The following is a 23764-nucleotide window of genomic DNA, read 5'->3' as shown; positions in this document are numbered from 1 at the left end:
CCCTTTCTGCCATCGGACGTACTATCCCGGCCATGTGACCTGGGACTTAATTCCCATGGATGGGAAAGTACATCATACGCGATCAGCCGCGCTCACAGGGGGAGCGCGGCCGGGTGTCATCTGATTATCACAGCTAACACCCGGGACTAAGTACCAGGAGCACCGCTCCCAGCACTCTAACCCCCGGAACACTGCGATCAAACAAGAACGCAGCGTTCCAGTGGCATAGAGAAGCATCGCGCAGGGAGGGGGCTCCCTGTGTGCTTCTCTGAAACCGTTAGAACAATCCGATGTGATTGCGTTGTTCTGAGGTTCTCCCTGCCTGTAGACTCCCGGACCCAAGATGGCCACGGGGTCTTGCAGGGAGGTGGCTTGCCAGTGGCTGCTGAGAGCAGGACCTGTCAGATCACTGATCTGACACAGTGCTGTGCAAAGTCAGATCAGTGATTTGACTTTATACAGTGATGTCCCACCATGGGACAATGTAAAAAAAAAAATTTGACTGTGAAAAAATATATATATTTTTTTAAAAAATTCCTAAATAAAGAAAAAAAAATAAATATTGTTCCAATAAATATATTTCTTTATGTAAATAAAAAAAAAACAATAAAAGTACACACATTTAGTATTGCCGCTTCTGTAACGACCCGACCTATAAAACTGTCCCACTAGTTAACCCCTTCAGTGAACAACGTAAAAAAATAAAAAACAAGGCAAAAAACAATGCTTTATCATCATACCGCCGAACAAAAAGTGGAATAACACGCGATCAAAAAGACGGATATAAATAAACATGGTACCACTGAAAACGTAATCTTGTCCCTCAAAAAATGAGCCGCCATACAGCATCATCAGCAAAAAAATAAGTTATAGCCCTCAGAATAAAGCGATGCAAAAATAATTTTTTATATAAAATAGTTTTTATTGTATAAAAGCGCCAAAACATACAAAATTATATAAATGAGGTATCGCTGTAATCGTACTAATCCGAAGAATAAAACTGCTATATCAATTTTACCACACGCGGAACTGTATAAACGCCCCAAAAGAAATTCATGAATTGCTGGTTTTTGTTCATTCTGCCTCCCAAAAAACCTAATAAAAAGCGATCAAAAAAATGTCATGTGGCTGAAAATGGTACCAATAAAAACGTCCCACAAAAAAACAAGACCTCACATGACTTTGTGGGCCAAAATGTGGAAAAATTCTAGGTCTCAAAATGTGGTGATGCAAAAACTATTTTTTTCAATAAAAAGTGTCTTTTAGCGTGTGACAGCTGCCAATCATAAAAAAAAAAAAATATAAAAATCCGCTATAAAAGTAAATCAAACCCCCCTTTACCACCCCCTTAGTTAGGAAACAATAATACAAATGAAAAAATGTATTTATTTCCATTTTCCTGTTAGGGTTGGGGCTCGAGTTGGGGTTAGGGTTTGGATTACGTTTATGGTTGGGGTTAGGGGTGTGTCAGGGTTAGGGGTGTGGTTGGGGTTAGGGGCATGTTCGGGGTGTGGTTAGTGTTATGGTTAGGGGTGTGTTCGGGTTAGGGTTGGAGTTAGAATTGGGGGGTTTCCACTGTTTAGGCACATCAGGGGCTCTCCAAACGCGACATCGCGTCCGATCTCAATTCCAGCCAATTCTGCGTTGAAAAAGTCAAATGGCGCTCCTTCCCTTCCGAGCTATGTTGTGCGCCCAAACAGTGGTTTACCCCCACATATGGGGTATCAGCGTACTCAGGGCAAATTGTACAATAACTTTTGGGGTCCAATTTCTCCTGTTACCCTTGGGAAAATTAAAAAGTTGGGGGCTAAAAAAATAATTTTAGTGGGGAAAAAAAGATTTTTTATTTTCACGGCTCTGCGTTATAAACTGTAGTGAAACACTTGGGGGTTCAAAGTTCTCACAACACATCTAGATAAGTTCCTTGGGGGGTCTAGTTTCCAAAATGCGGTCACTTGTGGGGGGTTTCTACTGTTTAGGTACATCAGGGGCTCTGCAAATGCAATGTGACGCCTGCCGACCATTCCATCAAAGTCTGCATTCCAAAACGCCACTATTTCCCTTCCGAGCCCCGACGTGTGCTCAAACAGTTTTCTTTCACATATGGGGTATCAGCGTACTCAGGACAAATTGCACAACAACTTTTGGGGTCCAATTTGTCCTGTTATCCTTGGGAAAATACAAAACTGGGGGCTAAAAAATCATTTTTGTGGAAAAAAAAATGATTTTTTATTTTTAAGGCTCTACATTATAAACTTCTGTGAAGCACTTGGTGGGTCAAAGTTCTCACAACACATCTAGATAAGTTCCTTAGAGGGTCTAGTTTCCAAAATGGTGTCACTTGTGGGGTGTTTCCACTGTTTAGGCACATCAGGGGCTCTCCAAACACGACATTGTGTCCGATCTCCATTCCAGCCAATTTTGCATTAAAAAGTCAAACTGCGCTCCTTCCCTTCTGAGCTCTGCCATGCGCCCAAACAGTGGTTTATCCACACATATGGGATAACGGCGTACTCAGGACAAATTGTACAACAACTTTTGGGGTCCAAGTTCTCCTGTTACCCTTGGTAAAATAAAACAAATTGGATCTGAAGTAAATTTTTTGTGAAAAAAAAGTAAAATGTTCATTTGTGGGTTTTTTTTTTTTTTTATTATTTTTTAAAACATTTCAAAAATTCTTTTGAAGCACCTGAAGGGTTAATAAACTTCTTGAATGTGGTTTTGAGCACCTTGAGGGGTGCAGGTTTTTAGAATGGTGTCACTTTTGGGAATTTTCTATTTTTATAGACCCTTCAAAGTGACTTCAAATATGTGGTCCCTATAAAAAAAAAAAAAAAAAAAAAAATGGTGTTGTAAAAATGAGAAATCGATGGTCAACTTTTAACCCTTATAACTTTCTAACAAAAAAAAAAAATGTTGGTTCCAAAATTGTGCTGCTGTAAAGTAGACCTATGAGAAGTGTTACTTATTAAGTATTTGGTGTGACATATCTCTGTGATTTAAGGGCATGGAAATTCAAAGTTGGAAAATTGCTAAATTTAAGCCAAATTTCAGTTTTTTTCACAAATAAATGCAGGTTATATCAAAGAAATTTTACCACTAATGTGAAGTAAAATATGTCATGAGAAAACATTGTCAGAATCACTGGGATCCATGGAAGCGTTCCAGAGTTTATTACCTCATAAAGGGACAGAAAGTGGTCAGAATTGAAGAAATTGGCCCTGTCATTAACATGCAAACCACCCTTGGGGGTTAAGGGGTTAAAAATGGAACAGACAAATGCCGGTGTGAACATGGACTAAGAGTGGACTGGCCGTCACCATTTATTTTATGTCTTATTTGATAGATGCCTGGAAGAACAAGGCTTTCTTTTTAATGCTGAAGGGAAGGGCTTTGAATGTGAATCCCAACTATTGCCTAGAAGCAGAAGAGGTGCTTTCTAAGGCGGTAAAATTGGATCCAGGCCTAGTAGAAGCTTGGAATGAGCTTGGAGAAGTATACTGGAAGAAAATGGATGTGACCGCTGCAAAGACTTGCTTTTTGGGTGCCTTGAATCACGTAAGCTTTGATAACACATAGACCAATTGTAGTGATGTTCTGTCTCCAGTCCTGTAGATGTACACCCTATTTTAATTTTGTGTTTGGTATTGAAGTGTAAGAACAAAGTTTCTCTGCGAAACCTCTCGATGGTGATGAGGCAACAGCGCTTGCAGGACCCTGATGAAAACTCGCGAAATATTATGGATAGTGTAAAGCAAGCCAAGCGAGCCGTACAAATGGACACGAGAGACGGTACCTCCTGGTGTAAGTACTGCACATTCAGCCCCTCGCTCACACTTGCGAATAAATCGGACTAGTGCAATCCGCTAAAATATCAGATTGCACTCGGCCCAATGTTAGTCTATGGGGCAGCTCACATCTGCCATTATTTTCTCATGCAGCGAATGGCTGCGAGAATAGGATCGCACGCACCCATACAAGTCTATAGGTGCGTGTGAAACATTGCAGTGCACGAGGATATCAGCCGAGTGCAGTGCGATTCCTGTGGACGCTGGCAATGGAGGAGATGGAGAAATACAGCTGTCATCATTGATAAATGTGTGTTATACTGCTCCCTACCTGTGTGCGCACCAGTGGCAGGACATCGGGTGGCAGTCACCCCATTTGTTTCTTACTGTACACTAGAGCCCACAAGCTTTGGATGTATCATGTAGTTGTGTGTTCTTGATTCTGCATTGTATATTTTCTTTTCATTTGCTTTTCCAGATATCCTTGGCAACGCATATCTCTCTCTCTTCTTCTGTACTGGACAAAATCCCAAAATTTCCCAGCAGGCTCTAAATGCATATGTCCAAGCGGTGAGTAATTTGAATCCTAAAAGGCCAACATTTATTGCATAGACTCATTACGTAACACACGTAACCTTACTATTATTATTTATTTATATAGCACCATTAATTCCATAGTGCTGTACATGAGAAAGGGGTTACATACAGGGTTATAGATATCGTTTACAGTAAACAGGTTTACAGTGACACACTGGTACAGAGGGGAGAGAACCCTGTCCTTGCGGACTTACATTCTATGGGATAGTGGGGAAGAGACAGAAGGTAGGGGTGAGGCGGCGGCTCTGGCGGTGGTGAGGCGGCGGCTCGGTTATTGTAGGCTTTCCTGAAGAGATGGGTTTTCTGGTTCCGTCTGATGGATCCGAGGGTGGTGGATAATCGGACGTGTTGAGGCATGGAATTCCAGAGGATGGGGGATATTCGGGAGAAATCTTGGAGGTGGTTGTATGAGGAACGAATAAGTGTGGAGGAGAGTAGGAGGTCTTGGGAGGATCGAAGATTACGTGAGGGAAGATAGTAGGAGATTAGTTCAGAGTATAGGGAGGGGACAGGTTGTGGATGGCTTTGTAGATCCGTGTTAGTAGTTTGAACTGGATTCGTTGGGGAATTGATACCAGTGGAGGGATTTGCAGAGGGGAGAAGCAGGGGAGTAACGAGGAGAGAGGTGGATTAGCCGGGTAGCAGAGTTGAGGACAGACTGGAGTGGTGCAAGAGAGTTAGCTGGGAGGCTCCAGAGGAGGGTGTTGCAGTAATCGAGGCGGGAGATGATGATAGCATGCACAAGAGTTTTGGTAGATTGTGGGCTGAGGAAGGAACGGATTCTGGCAATAGTTTTGAGTTGGAGGCGACAGGAGGTGGCAAGAGCTTGGACGTGAGGTTTGAAGGACAGAGCAGAGTCGAGAGTTACCCCGAGGCAGCGGATTTCAGGTGCGGGATAGAGCGTGATGCCGTTTACCATAATAGATAGATCGGGTAGGGGAGATACGTGAGGTGGGGGAAAGATGATGAATTCGGTTCAATACTAAGACTAACTCACAGGAAGGGTAACAAACCACTATGGAGTGACTCAAAGTGGGATTTCATTTTCAGTAATCTTCTGCCCGCAGGATCAGGTAGCTGTAAAAAAAAAAACACTGCGATTGAATTACCCTCCTTGGGTCCTTGGCTGTGTATCCACTGCAGTCGCTGATGTCACCTCTGCAGTGCACGGGAGACCAGGAACACATCATGTTTTTGGTCAGCAGACATGCACTCTTGTAGGAATGGACATATTCAGCATCCACCATTTGTTTCCTAGCACATTTAGGTGGTCATCATTAGTACCTGTTGGAGTGCAGACTCTCTTCCTCCATACAGTCCTTGATATATTAGCAGTCGATAATCACTGGATCTAGTCTAAATCATGTACATACCATCTGGTGAGGTTCAATGACGAACAATGCAACCAATTTTCTTTTGGTTTGCAGAATTTATGGTTACACTATGCATTGATCCTTCATTGCTTATTTTATTAGAGCAGTGATGCTAATATAATTCAGAGCACATTAAAAATGAATTATGGTAAAATTCTAACCAGAATGTGTGCAAGTGGTTGTTGGTTTAGTAGAAATGAAACTGTAATCAAGATAAAAAAATCAATCCAAATTCAGATTGTGTAAGTTATTGTGTAAGTTACCACAAGTGATAAAAGGTGGATCAGCTAATAATTTAGCTTTATTACTAGAAAATTAGAGTTCTTTGAAAAGATTTGCCCGAAGCTGGTCCAGCGTCCAGTCCGGGATTCTGTGACAGCCAGAACTATGCAATCTTCACTTCTGCTGCTGGCATTTTTGGACTGGTATCCAAGGCATTTCTTGCGCTTACTAGACCTCGTGACAAGAAGTATGGGCTATTCTGTAGGGCTCGTGACAAGAAGTATGGGCTATTCTGTAGGGCTCGTGGCAAGAAGTATGGGCTATTCTGTAGGGCTCGTGACAAGAACTGTGTGCTAGTCGCCAAGCGTCATGAAGTGTGTTGTGATGTGGCCTCATGATTTTGTGGAGCCTAGTAATGGACGACCCCAGGATGTCGGACACAGATGCCAGCTGAAGCAGTGTAGACTGCCCTCGTCTAGCTGCTACAGAGGACCAGACTGGATGCTGGACCAGGGAAGCGCCAATCTATTTGCTCAACTCTAGTAATAAATTGCGTCAAGCTACAATAGCCTGGTACCTCCCCTTGAGAAAGCAACACATGAAATGCGTGTTGGGGCAGCGCTGGTGGGTTTCACTGCTTCCTCCCTAACCATGGGTATGTAACACTTTAGTTAACTATTACCCTTTGTCTCAATCTGTGTTTTTGGCCGCCTGGCACGCTTCAGTCTATTCACACATTTAGACGGGGTGCTTCGGTGTTTGGACACTATGTGCTGCTTGATGTACTGGATTTCAGTGTAGCTCCCTATTTTCTTTCCTCCTTAGTGGACTTATTTTTGTATTCAATGGTAATAATTTTTTAAAGTGTAATATTTCAGTATATGATCCTTTTTTAGTCTCACTTGGTGGTTCATGGTTACTCTTTTGTCCATTTTGCTTTAATAGCCCGCTACTGCTAATTTGTGGTTAATGCTCCAACTAATTGTGAAATTCCATACACTGCAATTGTAGCAGTGCTCCTGCATCTAATAGGGATCTTGGAGTACTACTACTGCTTACATTATCTTACTGTTATTTGTAAAGGAGATTCTGTGTTATTTGTATCTGTCTTTTCAGTAGGTTAAATCTCTTTAAAAAACCATAGCAGGCTGTAAGAGTAAAAATGTAATACAAATATTGCTGCTTTAGACAAGTTTAAATCGCTTTCATTAGGTAAACGGTGTGGTAGATTGGCTGAACATGGCTAGAAACGGAACACTGTCCCTTTAAGAATGTCCTTAGTTTATTAACCACTTAATGACTGCCAATATGTCCTTTTACTGACCTGAGATATGAGAGAATAGCATCCCCTTACAGGTGACAATCCAGCAGCTGTCAACTGTACACTATAGGCTGCTTTCACACTAGCGTCGGCACGGGGCCGTCGCTATGTGTTGGCCCGATGTGCGTTGTGAAAATAATGCCCGACGTGGGCAGCGGAAGCAGTCTTACGACGCTTCTGCTGCCCCATTGTAAGATCCGGGGAGGAGGGGGCGGAGTTTCGGCCGCCCATGCGCGGTCAAAAATGGCAGACATGACGCGCAAAAAAACGTTACATGTAACGTTTTTTTTTTTTTGTGCCAACGGTCCACCAAAACACGACGCAACCGTCGCACGACGGTTGCGACGTGTGGCAATACGTCGCAATGCGTCGGTAATGTAAGTCTATGGGGAAAAAACGCATCCTGCGGGCAACTTTGCAGGATGCGTTTTTTCTCCTAAACGAGGCATTGCGACGTATTGCAAATGACGCTAGTGTGAAAGTAGCCATAGCTGACCACAAGCTGCATTAGCGACGATCAGTGTTGGCACCGTCCATATCTGTTTAACCCCTTTAGATGCTGCTGTCAAAATTGACTACATCATATAAATGGTGAGGGCTTCCACTTTATCCTCATCAGCATCCAGAGATCACGATTGTGTGACCCTGATGTTTGCCATGGCAATTCACGGCCCAATAGGGACCTTAGGGTTGCCAGCCATAGCGACATGTTCAGAATTTAGCGATATTTAGGTGGTAAAAATACTTTTCAGTTTCTGTTATGCCACTTTGCATTAATTCCTGAAAATAATCTGAAGGGTTAATAAACTACCTGACTGCAGTTTTCAATATGTCAGGGGGTGCTATTTTTAAAATGATATCACTTTTGGAGGTTTTCCAACATATAGGACCCCAAAGTCACTTCAAACCTGGATAAGTCCCTAAAAAAAAAAAAAAAAAATTTTGTAAATCTCCTTGAAAAAATGAAAAATTGCTGCTACATTTTTAAACCTCCTATAATGCTAACAAAATAAGATGGCATTTTACAAATGGTGCTGGTGTAAAGCAGACATGTGGGAAATGTTATTTATTAATGTTTTTCTGTGGTATGACCATCTGGATTAAAGGGATAATCATTCAAAGGTTGAAAATTGCACTTTTTTTTTTTTTTTACATTTTTGTTAAAATTTTTATGTTTTGTGTTTATTTTTAAAAAAATTGAACCCAAATTTACCATTATCGTACGTTATAATGTGCCACGAAAAAAAAACAATCTCAAAGTCACTGGGACTTGTTGACGCGTTCCAGAGTTATTAACCACATAAAGTGGTACTGGTCAGATTTAAAAAATTTGACCCGGTCACTAAGGTGTTAAGTGCAGCATAAACCAAGCTGGAAAAAAGTAAACACGGCTCCACGGTTCATGTCCTTTAACCCAGACACAAACACTTCCCTGGAGTGTTCCTCTCCAGACTCTGAACACTGCTGTCTTTGGAGGCCAGCTACTTAAGCCCCAGACCACACCCTGGGATGGAGATAAGGTGGACATCCTCCCACCCGCTCTATGGATGTCCACATAAAAGCCAGCCCATTATAACAAATTGGCTTAACCCCTCACCGCACTTAGGGTACCGTCACACAGTGCCATTTTCATCGCTACGACGGCACGATTCGTGACGTTGCAGCGTCGTATGATTATTGCTCCAGCGTCGTAGACTGCGGTCACACGTTGCAATACACGGCGCTGGAGCGATAATTTCATGACGTATTTGCGATGTAGAAGCCGTTGGTTACTGTGCGCACATCGTATACAACCTGTGTCACACGATGCAATCATGCCGCCACAGCGGGACGCTAGACGACGAAAGAAAGTTTCAAACGATCTGCTACGACGTACAATTCTCAGCGGGGATCTGGATCGCAGTAGCGTGTCAGACACAACGATATCGTAACGATATCGCTAGAACGTCACGAATCGTGCCGTCGTAGCGATGAAAATGGCACTGTGTGACGGTACCCTTAGGGTACCGTTACACTAAACGATTTACCAACGATCACGACCAGCGATACGACCTGGCCGTGATCGTTGGTAAGTCGTTGTGTGGTCGCTGGGGAGCTGTCACACAGACAGCTCTCCAGCGACCAACGATGCCGAAGTCCCCGGGTAACTAGGGTAAACATCGGGTTACTAAGCGCAGGGCCGCGCTTAGTAACCCGATGTTTACCCTGGTTACCATCATAAATGTAAAAAAAAAACAAACAGTACATACTCACATTCCGGTGTCACGTCCCTCGCCGTCTGCTTCTCGCACTGACTGTGAGCTCCGGCCGGCCGTAAAGTAAAAGCATAGCGCAGCGGTGACGTCACCGCTGTGCTTTGCTGTGCTTTACGGCCTGGACTCAGTCAGTGCGGGAAGCAGACGGCGAGGGACGTGACACCGGAATGTGAGTATGTACTGTTTTTTTTTTTTTTTTTACATTTACGATGGTAACCAGGGTAAACATCGGGTTACTAAGCGCGGCCCTGCGCTTAGTAACCCGATGTTTACCCTGGTTACAAGCGAACACATCGCTGGATCGGTGTCACACACAACGATCCAGCGGGAGATCCAGCGACGAAATAAAGTTCCAAACGATCTGCTACGACGTACGATTCTCAGCGGGGTCCCTGATCCCTGCTGCGTGTCAGACACAGCGATATCGTATGGATATCGCTGGAACGTCACGGATCGTGCCGTCGTAGCGACCAAAGTGCCACTGTGAGACGGTACCCTTAGTGTGCTGAAGGAAAATCTCTGGGTTTTAGATCACTGACACTATTAAGCATAGTGAAACATCTCTCCCCTCCAGCACTTTACCACTGACTTTGTCACAATGGGCATTGCCATCTCACAAAGTGACAGCATATTGACACCACATTATAATTTCTGTTCGTCTGACTTGTAGGACATTATCGATCCTAATGATGAAGGGGAAGCGGCACTGATGGGGGTTACTGTTCCTTCAGTCTTTCTATGGCCAGTGGTGCTCCGTCCTAGCCACTGTGGATGGGAATTGCAGCACAGCTCTAGTCACATAATTGTGCGGGTACCTGCACAGCCGGGCGGGCAAGTGCTGCTGTGAAAACAGTAACGGCACCACAAAGCGGCGACTATAATCTTAAGATCAGTAACCCTGCCAGTGTGATGTGCCATCATTTTTTATTATGGGAATGCACATTTAAAACTTGGGCATTCTTTGTATTGGAAGCTATACTGGACAACTGAAATAAAACTGAAATAGAAGTAGAAATCTTATCTCTTTCTACCTGATGTTTTAAAGGTAGACGTACTCTAAGGAAATGAAATGTTATAATGATATGGAAAACGTCATGAAAAAATAGAAGCTTATGTTCTTTATTCAAAGAGTTCATGAACTGAATACCGATTCATAAAAACTTCTTATATCATAGGAGAGGGTGGACAAGACTGCTTCTAGTAATCCAGATTTGCACCTCAATCGAGCAACGGTAAGTGGTAAGGTTGAATATCCAGGAATTCTATTTACATTGGTAGGAAATAGCTGTAATTTTTAGTTTTGATAAAGCCCTGTGTAATGGCACTGTCTTCCACTCAGTTGTCCAAGTACGAGGAGAACTACCAAGGAGCGTTGGATGGGTTTTCTCGAGCAGCTGCCCTAGAGCCATCTTGGACTGAACCTGTGATGAGGGAAGAACAGTTGCTTGATTATCTGAGCAAGTTGTGTGCTCTTCTCAACAACAAGGTATAAACCCCCTGGACATCTTTCTGCTTCTGTGTTATAGGTATGTAAGCTAGATGATTTAGGTGAGTGGGACTGGTTTAGAATGAGGGATGTGTTGGAGACTATTCGGTGTGAAATGGCTAGGTGAGAGATATAGTTACATAGGTTGAACTTGATGGACCTAGGTCTTTTTTCAACCTTTCTCCACCAATTGTACATTTCGTCACTAATCTATCTATAACCCACAATGTTATGTATAATGAGGAAATCATCTAGCCCTTTTTAAATGCGGTTATACTGTCTGCCATTACTAGCTCTTGTGATAGGGCATTCCACAGTCTGACTGCTCTAAAGGTACCTTCACATTAAGCGACGCTGCAGCGATAGCGACAACAATGCCGATCACTGCAGCGTCGCTGTTTGATCGCTGGAGAGCTGTCACACAGACCGCTCTCCAGCGACCAACGATGCCGAGGTCCCCGGGTAACCAGGGTAAACATCGGGTTACTAAGCGCGGCCCTGCGCTTAGCAACCCGATGTTTACCCTGGTTACCCGGGGACCTATCGGGTTGCTAAGCGCAGGGCCGCGCTTAGTAACCCGATGTTTACCCTGGTTACCATCCTAAAAGTAAAAAAAACAAACACTACATACTCACCTGCGCGTCCCCCAGCGTCCGCTTCCCTGCACTGTGTGAGCGCCGGCCCTAACAGCAGAGCGGTGACGTCACCGCTGTGCTTTTACTTTCACTTTAGGGCCGGCGCTCAGTCAGAGCAGGAAGCGGACGGCAGGGGACGCGCAGGTGAGTATGTAGTGTTTGGTTTTTTTACTTTTACGCTGGTAACCAGGGTAAACATCGGGTTACTAAGCGCAGCCCTGCGCTTAGTAACCCGATATTTACCCTGGTTACCAGCGTAAAACATCGCTGGTATCGTTGCTTTTGGTGTCAAACCTGACGATAAACACCGGTCTGACGACCAAATAAAGTTCTGAACTTTATTCAACGACCAGCGATATCACAGCAGGATCCTGATCGCTGCTGCGTGTCAAACTAAACGATATCGCTAGCCAGGACGCTGCAACGTCACGGATCGCTAGCGATATCGTTTAGTGTGAAGGTACCTTAACTGTAAAGAACCCTTTTCTTATTTAGCTGTCAGAATCGCCTTTCTTCCACCTTAATGAGTGCCCTGTGGTCCTTAATATGGCTTTAGGTTTCTGGATCTCTTGATTTTATTTCTCTTTTTATAGACACTAAAATCTTGTTTTGCTTTTCTGGCTGCTGCTTGACATTGAGTACTGTTGCTCAGCTTACTTGTAACCAGAATACCCAAGTCCTTCTCCTGTTCTGTAGTGCTGAGTATGCTCCCATTTAATGTGTATGCAGCAATAGGATTACTCCGTCCCGGGTGCATTTATCTATATTAAACCTCATTTGCCAAGTGTTTACTCATTCAGACATCTTATCCAGATAGTTTTGCAATATTGTACTGTCAAGGTCAGATTTTAGTATCCTACATAGTTTGGTGTCGTCAGCAAAGAATGACACTTTACTCTCAATCTGATCCAACAAGGTCCCAGCACATATCCCTGCGGTCCCCACTGCTGACTATATCCCATTTAGAGAATGTACCATTTATGAGACTCTTTGTTTCCTGTGATTTAGCCAATTTCTTACCCATCTGCATACAGTTTCCCCCCCAGTTCTTGCTTCTGTAGCTTCAGTATAGGGCGGTTATGTGGTACAGTATTAAATGCCTTTGCAAAGTCCAGATAAATCACATCAGCCGCATTACCAACATCCAGATTTGCACTTACCTCCTCATAGAAGCCCTACATGTTAGTTAGACAATCATGACTTATTCTTCATGAATCCATGCTGGCTGTCAGTTATTATATTATTATTTACAATATATCTCTGCACGTCATCTCTTATAATGCCCTCGCAAACTGTGCACACTACTGATGTCAGGCTTACCAGACGGTAGTTGCCTGGATCCACCGTCTTACTTTTCTTAAATATCGGTACCACGTGAGCCATCCTCCAGTCCTGTAGCACCATCCCTGTTAAAAGAGTCTAAGTATATGATATACAGCAGTCTATCAATTACTGAGCTCAACTTCGTCAGTATCTGTGGATGACTGCCATCTGGGCTGGGGGATTTGTCAATGTTTAAATTGCTCAGACGTAGATGTGTTAAGCTAATTATATCAGGTGGTGAACTTTAGATTTTTGCCTCCTTGAATGATCACTGGAATAGACAGGTCATTGGTGAACACGGATGAAAAGTGCCTGTTTAATATCTCTGCCTTTTCTTTGCTCTCTAAAATTATTTTATTATCCTCTTTTAATCCCTTTCCCACATCAGGCATAATAGTGCGCCGATGTCTGACTGACACCCTCTCCTTCCCGGCACATGTCAGCTGTTTTGAACAGCCGACATGTGCCCGGAACAGCCACGGGTGGAATCGTGATCCACCTGCGGCTATTAACCCGTTGAGTGCCACTGTCAAAGGTGACTGTGGCATTTAACATGCACTTCTGGTAATCACACCGGAAATCTGCCCGTTGGAGACCCCCGTCACATGATTGCGGGTCACCGATGGGTTGGCATGGCAATCAGAGGTCTCCTGGAGACCTCTATGGTTGTCACTGCCGGATTGCTATGAGCGCCGCCCAGTGGTCAGTGACCATAACAAGTGAGGTATTCTGCTACATACAGGCGATCTGATCATCGCCTGTATGTAGCAGAGGCGATCGGGTTATGACAGCTTCTAGTCTCCCATGAAGACTATTGAAGCATGTCAAAAGTGAAAAAAAAGTTTTTAAAAATTATAAAAAAAAATATATAAATGTTCAAATCACCTCCCATCGCCCCATTCAAAATAAAACAAAAAAAATAAACATATTTGGTATTGCCGCGTTCAGAATCGACCGATCTATCAATAAAAAAAAGGATTAACCTGATGACTAAACGGTGTAGCCAGGAAAGTAAAATTGCCAGAATTATCTTGTTTTTGGTCGCCGCGACATTGCATTAAAACGCAATAACAGGTTATCAAAAGATCGTATCTGCACCAAAATGGTATCGTTAAAAATGTCAGCTTGGCACACAAAAAATAAGCCCTCACCCGACCTGAGATCACACTACGGGTATCGGAAAATGGCGCAAAATTTTTTTTAGGAAGTTCCACTTAGATAAAAAGAACCTAGACATGTTTGGTGTCTATGAACTCGTACTGAACTGGAGAATCATAGTGGCAGGTCAGTTTTAGCATTTGGTGAACCTAGCAAAAAAGCCAAACAAAAAACACAAGTGTAGGATTGCACTTTTTTTGCAATTTCACCGCACTTGGAATTTTTTTCTGTTTTCCAGTACACAATATGTTAAAACCAATGGAGTAGTTCAAAAGTACAACTCGTCCCACCAAAAACAAGCCCTCACATGGCCATATTGACGGAAAAATAAATAAGTTATGGCTCTGGGAAGAAGGTAGCAGAAAACGCAAAACCGAAAATACCTCCGGTCATGAAGGAGTTAAGGGGCCGATACATCTGTTTTTTTGTTCTTTTTGGTATTTATGTTGTATGGGAGAGTATAACGCAATTATCCTGCCATTGGTGAGCTGGTATGTTCTGGGATGCTGTGGGGGGAATATTTGGTAGTATCATTACTGTACCAGAAGCGCTAGGTGTCTCGTATAGAGGAATTGTAAAAGTCGCCATGTAACCCACACCTTGAATTAAGATAGGCAGTGGTTACATAAAGTTCTATTTTATAAAGATTTAATTGTCTCACTGTGCCAACTTGATGTATTATTTGTTTCTTCTTAAATCTTCTCATACAGGGAAAGATCCGTGGTAAAAGACTACAGAACATGCTGAATAATTTAAATCCAGGGCTTTTGGGTCATTATGGAAGTCCTGGTGGACAAGAGCTAAAGGCCTTAAGTGCTCTGCAGTCAGGAAAAAACCCTGGTTGTGTGGTGCTGGGGAGGGTCGTATTCAGCCTAGTTCCTGAGGAGCGAGTGCCATTGTGAGTAATAGCCTATTCCTTTAATACAAACTGATGCTAGAGTCACCAACAGTCAGACAAATTAACATGAATGATTATATATACTAGATTGTGGCCCGATTCTAACGCATCGGGTATTCTAGAATATGCATGTCCCCGTAGTATATGGACAATGATGATTCCAGAATTCGCGGCAGACTGTGCCCGTCGCTGATTGGTCGAGGCAACCTTTATGACATCATCGTCGCCATGGCAACCATTATGACATCTACGTCGATACTGTGCCCGTCGCTGATTGGTCGAGGCCTGGCGGCCTCGACCAATCAGACGCGGGATTTCCAGGACAGACAGAAAAAACCTTAGACAATTATATATATAGATTATAATATTCGTCTGGGAGGAAACTGGAGACCCCGGAGGAAACCCACACAAACATGGGGAGAACTTACAATCCCCTTGTAGATGTTGTCCTTGGTGGGATTTGAACCCAGGACCCCAGCACTGTATGATTACAGTGATAATTGCTGGAATACTTAGGGATTTTCTTGTGTGTTTGTTTTTTTGCAATTTTACTGGGCTAGTTTTTCTTGCTAAGAGCTATTCCTAGTATCCGCATAGTATGTTACAAGACATTCTTTAAATGAATAATTACATTATTTCTCAGAGGAGCAGAATTCTGAATAATTGGAAGTAATGAAACAATGACCCTTTGTTTTCTTGGTGAGCTCTTTCTCCATCTCTTTTTGAATGGATGCAAGTTTTCGACCCTAGGAATGCTCCTGTATTGGACTGGCTGCTCTGTGTTTTGCCTTTTGTTAGGTACAAGATATGACCAGTCTGTAGTATTTTACAGCAAATGTACCTCTCAGCACTAAGGCTGTGTTCACATCTGAGTCAAATCCATTCAGTACTGTTTTTCCATGTAGATGATGGAACCCAGTAATCGCCATTGCAAGTTTTTGGTGTCTATCGAGCAACACTTGACATTTTATTACAGTTGTCTGTTTAAAATGAAAACCATGACACATAAATGAACAGAATTTGAATAAAATGTTTTCTGACTTACCAGTTAATCTCTTTCGTGATGTTTTCCACTACTGTAACAGTTCTTGTCGTTTTGGGTGATTGGAAAAAAAAAAAATCCTACTCTATCGGACAGGCGCCAGTTCTCTGCTCTCATTACCGTGTTTCCTGCCAGTCTCAGGGCATTAACATCCGCATGGGGCACTACTTGACAATCAGTGGCCGCTGATCAGCTTCATTCGGACAGATAGTGAAGGCTGCTGCCGATCATCAGCCGCTGATTAGCTGTACTGGTCATGTGATGCCCCTTTCCAGATGTTGATGCTCGAAATCAGACATGGGGTCAGAGTATCGGAACCAGGCAAGTAGGTAATAGAATTTTTTTCTTTTTCCTCATCACAGGCCTTTTAAATTAATTTTGATGGCATTGCGCTGCAATACCACATCCAACCGCTCCTCTTCCCCCTTCCCACATTTTCCATAGTAAATAAAAGGGGGCATTAGCAGAGTGAGACAAGTAATGACCAACAGTTTACTCTCTTGATCTACATGTCTCACACTGGTAACTTCACCTTTGATTTAAAATAATCTCTGGAGATAGATTTTCAGGGAAATGTATGTCCCACCCATAGATCTTAACAGCTCATTAACATATTAATAAACATGGATTTCTCAGGAATAAAGCATTGGATCACAGATATGAAGGCATCATTTTAGTCGACTTTCAATAACCTACATGCCCATATAGAAAGCTTAAGAGGGTTGCTACTACTGACAGATTCCCTTTAAAGCACCACTCCAGTGTTTTTTGGTTGTTTTTTTCACCGCTGGAGTGCTATCAGTAATGCTCTTAGTAATAAACTTACCCAGGGCTGCCACTAGCAATTTCGGGGCCCCATACTGGCAACTTTTTTTGGGCCCCCTTGAGACTCCGCCCAGGCTCCACCCTAGCTCTGCCTCCACCCCTCGAACCATCCACAGTCCCACTGCCCACTCTTGGAAAGACTCCACTTCCGCACCACGTCCTCACCAATCACACATTAACAGTTCCCATCACCAGATCACACACATACACAGCAGCTTTTGTTTTGGCCAAAAGATTTTGTAATCCACCACCACGACAAGGTAGACTCCTCTGGCCGGGCCATACTCTACTGTAACTTATTATTCATTTACTAAAATATCCAATAATCTTTAGGTATATTTTTATTTATTTTTCAATTTTTAAAATGACCAATAATATCACACACAAGGACTAAATCCTGTCCCATGTGTCTCTTTATCCTGCCCCATGTGTCTCTTTATCCTGCCCCATGTGTCTCTTTATCCTGCCCCATGTGTCTCTTTATCCTGCCCCATGTGTCTCTTTATCCTGCCCCATGTGTCTCTTTATCCTGCCCCATGTGTCTCTTTATCCTGCCCCATGTGTCTCTTTATCCTGCCCCATGTGTCTCTTTATCCTGCCCCATGTGTCTCCATCGTGCCCCATGTGTCCCCATCTTGTCGTCAAAACATATTGGGGTTTGCCGCTTTCAATAAAAAAAAAAAAACACAAAAACACTTTCTCCTTACCTGGCCGTGGGCCAGCGGCAACGTCCCCCTCCAGTCATTTCAAGCGCGACTCGCTGGCATATGACAATGACGTCATACGCCGGCGACGTGCATGCTGACGTCAGCTGCTAGCCTCTGATTGGCTGGCGGCTTTTAACTATTGCCATTTCGGCCCGCATGGCAGTAGAGTTTAACTGAACCTGCATCTCGGACGCTGGTTCAATTACTGCAGCCGCAGAATCCTGCCGCTGGGGTCCGATGAGCAGAAGAGCGAGTTCCCCATACACCAGTATTGCCCTGATGGCGGCCCTGCACATATATGCTCACACAACCTGCACACACACTATACACATATGTACTGACATTACAGCACACAGCCTGCACACACTATACACACTATATATACTGACATTAAAGCACACAGCCTGCACACACTATACACACTATATACACTCACTGGCCACTTTATTAGGTACACCTGTCCAACTTCTTGTTAACACTTAATTTCTAATCAGCCAATCACATGGCGGCAACTCAGTGCATTTAGGCATGTAGACATGGTCAAGACAATCTCCTGCAGTTCAAACCGAGCATCAGTATGGGGAAGAAAGGTGATTTGAGTGCCTTTGAACGTGGCATGGTTGTTGGTGCCAGAAGGGCTGGTCTGAGTATTTCAGAAACTGCTGATCTACTGGGATTTTCACGCACAACCATCTCTAGGGTTTACAGAGAATGGTCCGAAAAAGAAAAAAAATCCAGTGAGTGGCAGTTCTGTGGGCGGAAATGCCTTGTTGATGCCAGAGGTCAGAGGAGAATGGGCAGACTGGTTCGAGCTGATAGAAAGGCAACAGTGACTCAAATCGCCACCCGTTACAACCAAGGTAGGCCTAAGAGCATCTCTGAACGCACAGTGCGTCGAACTTTGAGGCAGATGGGCTACAGCAGCAGAAGACCACACCGGGTACCACTCCTTTCAGCTAAGAACAGGAAACTGAGGCTACAATTTGCACAAGCTCATCGAAATTGGACAGTAGAAGATTGGAAAAACGTTGCTTGGTCTGATGAGTCTCAATTTCTGCTGCGACATTCGGATGGTAGGGTCAGAATTTGGCGTAAACAACATGAAAGCATGGATCCATCCTGCCTTGTATGGAGCATCTTTGGGATGTGCAGCCGACAAATCTGCGGCAACTGTGTGATGCCATCATGTCAATATGGACCAAAATCTCTGAGGAATGCTTCCAGCACCTTGTTGAATCTATGCCACGAAGAATTGAGGCAGTTCTGAAGGCAAAAGGGGGTCCAACCCGTTACTAGCATGGTGTACCTAATAAAGTGGCCGGTGAGTGTATACTGACATTACAGCACACAGCCTGCACATACCATACACACTGTATATACACATATATATACTCACTCTTTTCTTCATAGAGGACAGGAAATGGGGGGGGGGTCATGTCCGGAATCAATCTAGTCAGTCCTGCACGCCTCCCCACCTCCCCCCACACCGTCCCGACTGCTGAGCTGCTGGGAGCATTACAGGAGGGAGGGGGCTCCTGTCTGTGAATAGCAGCCATGCAGGGGAAAGTCCTGTCAGGTTTCGCCCCTCTCCTCAGGAATATTGCTCTCCTCTCCCCAGTACTGTGTATCAACCTCCCCTCAGTAGCTTTTCCCATCATCACCCCTCTCCTCAGTAGCTTCTCCAATAACCAACTCTCCTCAGCACTGTCTGTGTCTAATTCCCCCCACATACCTGGCTCCGCCCACCTCTTCCCTTTCTTGTAGTGATGGGCAGTCCGGCTCTTTTTGGTGATCCGGCTCTTTCGGCTCCGCTCACTATAAAGAGCCGGCTCTTTCGGCTCGTGAATCGGCTCTTTTTTTAAATAAAAATAGGTTTTACTCAGTCATTGTTCCCGGTCTTTGCCTGTAAAGTGACAGCCTCATGATACACCTGTATAAGTCTCTAGTGAAGCAGTAAAGACTGTTTTTTAGCATTGCTGTTTCCGCAGATTGTTGGCTCTTGTGAACAGAGCCCGTGCTACTCGGTTGTAGTCCTAAGTTGGGTTCACACTGCGTTAGCAGCAGCCCGTTCAGCACATACGCTAAGTGCCGACGTTTACATTGCGCTAGCGCAGATAGAGCATCTTCTAGCTCTATCTGCGCTAGCAGTGACGGACCCGGAAACGCTGCAGCCCGCGTCTCGGGGTCCGTCACTCAATGACGGCATATCCCTAGCGCACGCCCATTGTGGGTGTGCGCTAGTGATGCGTCCGACATTGGAGTCAATGGCGGCCGTAACGGACTACGTTACACCGCGTTTATGCTGCTGTGTAACGTAGTCCGTCTAACGGATGCCAGTAACGTAATGTGAACCCAGCCTAACCTGTATTACTTTGTAATATGTGCCGTTTTTTGTACACGTCCTTTCTGAATTAGTGAGTGCTGTGCTATATGTTGGTGCTGTATAAGATTGTAATTCATAAAAATAAAGGCATGCTGCAAGCACTGTGCTAAGGCTGCTTCCACACTAGCATCGGTACGGGGCCGTCGCTATGCATTGGCCCGATGTACCGACGCACGTTGTGAAAGAAATGAACAACGGGGGCAGCGGATGTAGTTTTTCAACGCATCCGCTGCCCCACTGTAAGGACCGGGGAGGAGGGGGCGCGGTCGAAAATGGCGGACGCGACACACAAAAAAAGTTACATGGAACGTTGTTTTGTGCCGACGGTCCACCAAAACACGACGCATCCGTCGCACGACGGATGCGACGTGTGGCCATACGTCGCAATGCGTCGCTAATGAAAGTCTATAGAGAAACGCATCCTGCAGACAATTCTGCAGGATGCCTTTTTTCTCCAAAACAACGCATTGCGACGTACACCAAACAACGCTAGTAGTAAGTAGGTAAGTAGCCTTACACGCACACTGTATACACACACTACACACACATACCCTGTATACATACACAATATATACACATACTGTATATACACTGTGTGTATATACACACACACACACACACACACACACACACACACACACACACACACACACACACACACACACACACACACTGTGCAAAGCATACGGAATAGTAAACTCAGTTTATTTCAACACAACGTGGAACAGAAATGTATAAATGCTACTATACCATGGTATCAACTTCTCCTGCTGGTGGTGCACAGCACTACAAATCCCAGCAAGTCAAATAGAATATGGCACTGCAACCCTAGTTACATACCAACTGTATTAACAGTTAAGTTACAGTAAATATAATTGAGCTAGTATTACACATAGAACAAGCTTAAAGAGATTGTCCATGACTAACATTGATGGCCTGGCCTTACTATAGGTGATCAATGTGTGATCACTGGACTCACAGGCATTTATTTATAGTCCACAGACTCCACATCTTCCTCTCTGCTGTCTGCTCCTCCCACATGAGTCACAGTCACACTTCACTGGCTGAATCTGATAGGCTGCAGGCGCCAGACAAGGAAGGTAAAAAAAAAAAAAAAAAAAGACTCGGCTCACTCACGCTGCAGAGCCGACTCCTTTCGTTCACAGCAGGGAGTCGGCTCTTTGTGTCGGCTCGTTCACGAACGACACATCACTACTTTCTTGCTTGTTGCCATGGAGTCTGTGCACCGCTCTGCACACAGGGAAACCTCTCTTGTCCCTGGAGCTGAAGAGGAGGTCCAGGAAGCGGTGAGTAGGAGCTCACAGCCAATCACAGACATGCACCAGGCAGGGCAGTGTTTATAAAGATGACAGGCGCTGCCCGGGAGCCTGGTGAGGAGAAGCAAAAGAGGACGGGCCCCGACCGGGTCACAAACTCTGCCAGCGTGTCTCACAGTCCGGGCCCCTCCTCCTTTCCTTCTGCTCCGGGCCCCTTACACCAGTAAGGGTAGTAATGCCCTGATAGCGGCCCTGTACTTACCAACCGCCCTCTTCTAATCCTCCTGGCGCCGCTGCGGTCTAGATCTGTCCTGTTGTGACCGGAAGTTAGAGGTAACAATCACAAGCTGTCATTGTAGGCCTGAGCGCCTTCTTCTGGCTCTCGTAGACTTCTATCAAGTAGGGACTTCGCGATCGCCCAGAAAACAGTGGTGGCATCTGGCAGGACACCACAAGATCGACCGGAGCCACCTGATAACAGAAGAAGAAAGCGGCTATTAAGTATTTTACTCCGGGCTCCATCCACAGATGGGTTTCTATTAGTCTGAAACAATCTTTCTCAGATCGGATCATGATCATTTTGATCTAAAACTATAATTATAATTTTGTTCTCCTTAGTCAAACTGTCAGTAAAGGTTAAAGGGGCTACCAGGAATAGTAAAACATAACTGTTTTGTCTCCAAAATGGTGCCACACTTTTTCACACAATGTTGACTCTTCACACATTCATACCATATACAACCCTTGGAAAAGCCCTTTAATTCTGCTGTTACTACTACATACTATGTTTTGGTGTTTTTTTAGTAATTTTTTCTTTTTCTTTCTTTCCCCCCCCCCCTTTTTAGCACATTTGGACTTGTAGATGCAGATGAAAATTGTTACGCTATAATGGTTTACAATATGGTGGAAAGCTGGGGAGTGCTCATTGCAGACGCCGTTGCTATCCCTGAACCCCACATGAAACAACATAATATTCAGCATAAAGGCCAGGTGAGTTTCTAGTCAATGCCTGATAGAAAATCTGTTGGATGCGTCGGGCTGGACATTATACACAGCGATAATTTAATGACTTTGTGGAGGAGGTTCCATCATAAACATTATATTACTGCAGATTGTGGTTTTCAGGTTTTGTGGCACTATTAGTGTCAATTCCTTTTAAAGGGGTTGTCCTCTTTTTAGAAAACTACTGAGCATTACTCTTCACTAGTGATGAGCGAGTGTACTCGTTGCTTGGGTTTTCCCGAGGACGCTTGGTTGATCAGGTATTTGTTAGTGTTCGGAGATATAGTTTTCATCGCAGCAGCTGAATGATTTACAGCTACTAGCCAGCCTGAGTACATGTGGGGGTTGCCTGGTTGCCAGGGAATCCCCACATGTAATAAAGCTGGCTAATAGCTGTAAATCATTCAGCTGCCGCGATGAAAACCAAATCTCCGAAGACTAACAAATACTCGATCATCCAAGCGTCCTCGGGAAAACCCAAGCAACGAGTATACTCGCTCATCACTACTCTTCACCGCTGTCTCTGTTTGGCTGCGGGCATAACATCACATCGACAACAGGGCAGCCAATATCGAAGCTCAATGGCTTGTGTCATCTACACACGCTAAGCTCAGTGATTGACTGCAGCACTGTTGGTGATTAGCTGCAGCCAAACAGAAACCAGGACATCGATGTAGAGCTGGTGCTGGACCTGGGGTTGGGGGCGCTAAGTCTTACACTATGGTTTCCCCTTTTCTAACCATGTGTCATTTTATTACCAGACATTTGTGTTTCAAAGTATTCGCGTTGACTCCCCCGTCCGGTTGCTGGTGAATGGTAAGCCTCAAGGACCGAGCACTCAGGCCAGCGCAACAGTGGCGTACAGACCCCAGAGCGAGTAACTGCAGGACGGCGGGACCTATCCTCCATGCTGTGAATTGGGGACATAAAGGCAGTAGCGTCACTTACCGCGCCCCACGTTCTGTGTTGACGAATAAACTCTTCCAGGGTTATAACACAGGCACTTCCAAGCTGCACTAATCTGGTACAATCCCATTAATTTTCTAATGCCCTAGAATGGTTTCCTATAACACGTGGCCACATTCCTTACTGCTTGACGTTTGTGCTATTCCCTTATTATTTTATTTTACCAGCTGTAGTTGTATTTATAATGCCGATTCAGAATTGTGATTATTTATTTTGCCAAAACTTCTTGTTGCCTCATATTTAGAGGAAGATTAATATTATTTTTTTTCTATAAAATGAAAAATAAAAATTTACAGTTATTTACAAATACTTTTTTTTTTTTTCCCTGAACTTTATTTCTGTGGCTTTTCTTGCATTTGCCAGCCATGGATCTGTTCTGGTGTTTGGATGAATTGGATTTTGCAAGTTTCAGAAGATTGTTGGAAAAATCCAAATTGCAAAGGTGAATAAATTTAGGAAGTTCCCGGTAGGAAGTACTCAAATAGGCAGGGTGTATATGCACAAAA

General features: G+C 44.1%; 1 protein-coding gene across 3 annotated transcripts in view; it reads left to right on the top strand.

The window, feature by feature from the left end:
• The window catches only part of TTC5 (tetratricopeptide repeat domain 5), a 77012-nt gene that overhangs the window by 33592 nt on the left and 19656 nt on the right, over positions 1–23764 (top strand). The window contains exons 3-11 of one of the 3 annotated variants that reach the window (XR_013224048.1): positions 3347–3558; positions 3654–3804; positions 4267–4358; positions 10732–10788; positions 10896–11042; positions 14869–15056; positions 22136–22280; positions 23054–23316; positions 23622–23700. Coding sequence is in view for 2 of the 3 variants with exons in the window: in XM_077298081.1 (XP_077154196.1) it covers positions 3347–3558; positions 3654–3804; positions 4267–4358; positions 10732–10788; positions 10896–11042; positions 14869–15056; positions 22136–22280; positions 23054–23173 (1112 nt within the window). In the remaining variant the exon portion in view is untranslated. Of the gene's footprint in view, positions 1–3346; positions 3559–3653; positions 3805–4266; positions 4359–10731; positions 10789–10895; positions 11043–14868; positions 15057–22135; positions 22281–23053; positions 23588–23621; positions 23701–23764 lie in introns of those variants that run through there. The other 2 variants (XM_077298081.1, XM_077298094.1) reach the window with 2 other exon arrangements.

This window comes from Ranitomeya variabilis, chromosome 1, assembly GCF_051348905.1.
Source record: "Ranitomeya variabilis isolate aRanVar5 chromosome 1, aRanVar5.hap1, whole genome shotgun sequence".
NCBI classification, from domain to species: domain Eukaryota; kingdom Metazoa; phylum Chordata; class Amphibia; order Anura; family Dendrobatidae; genus Ranitomeya; species Ranitomeya variabilis.
Note: the sequence above shows the minus strand (reverse complement) of the source record. Positions and strands in the feature narration are given on the sequence as shown.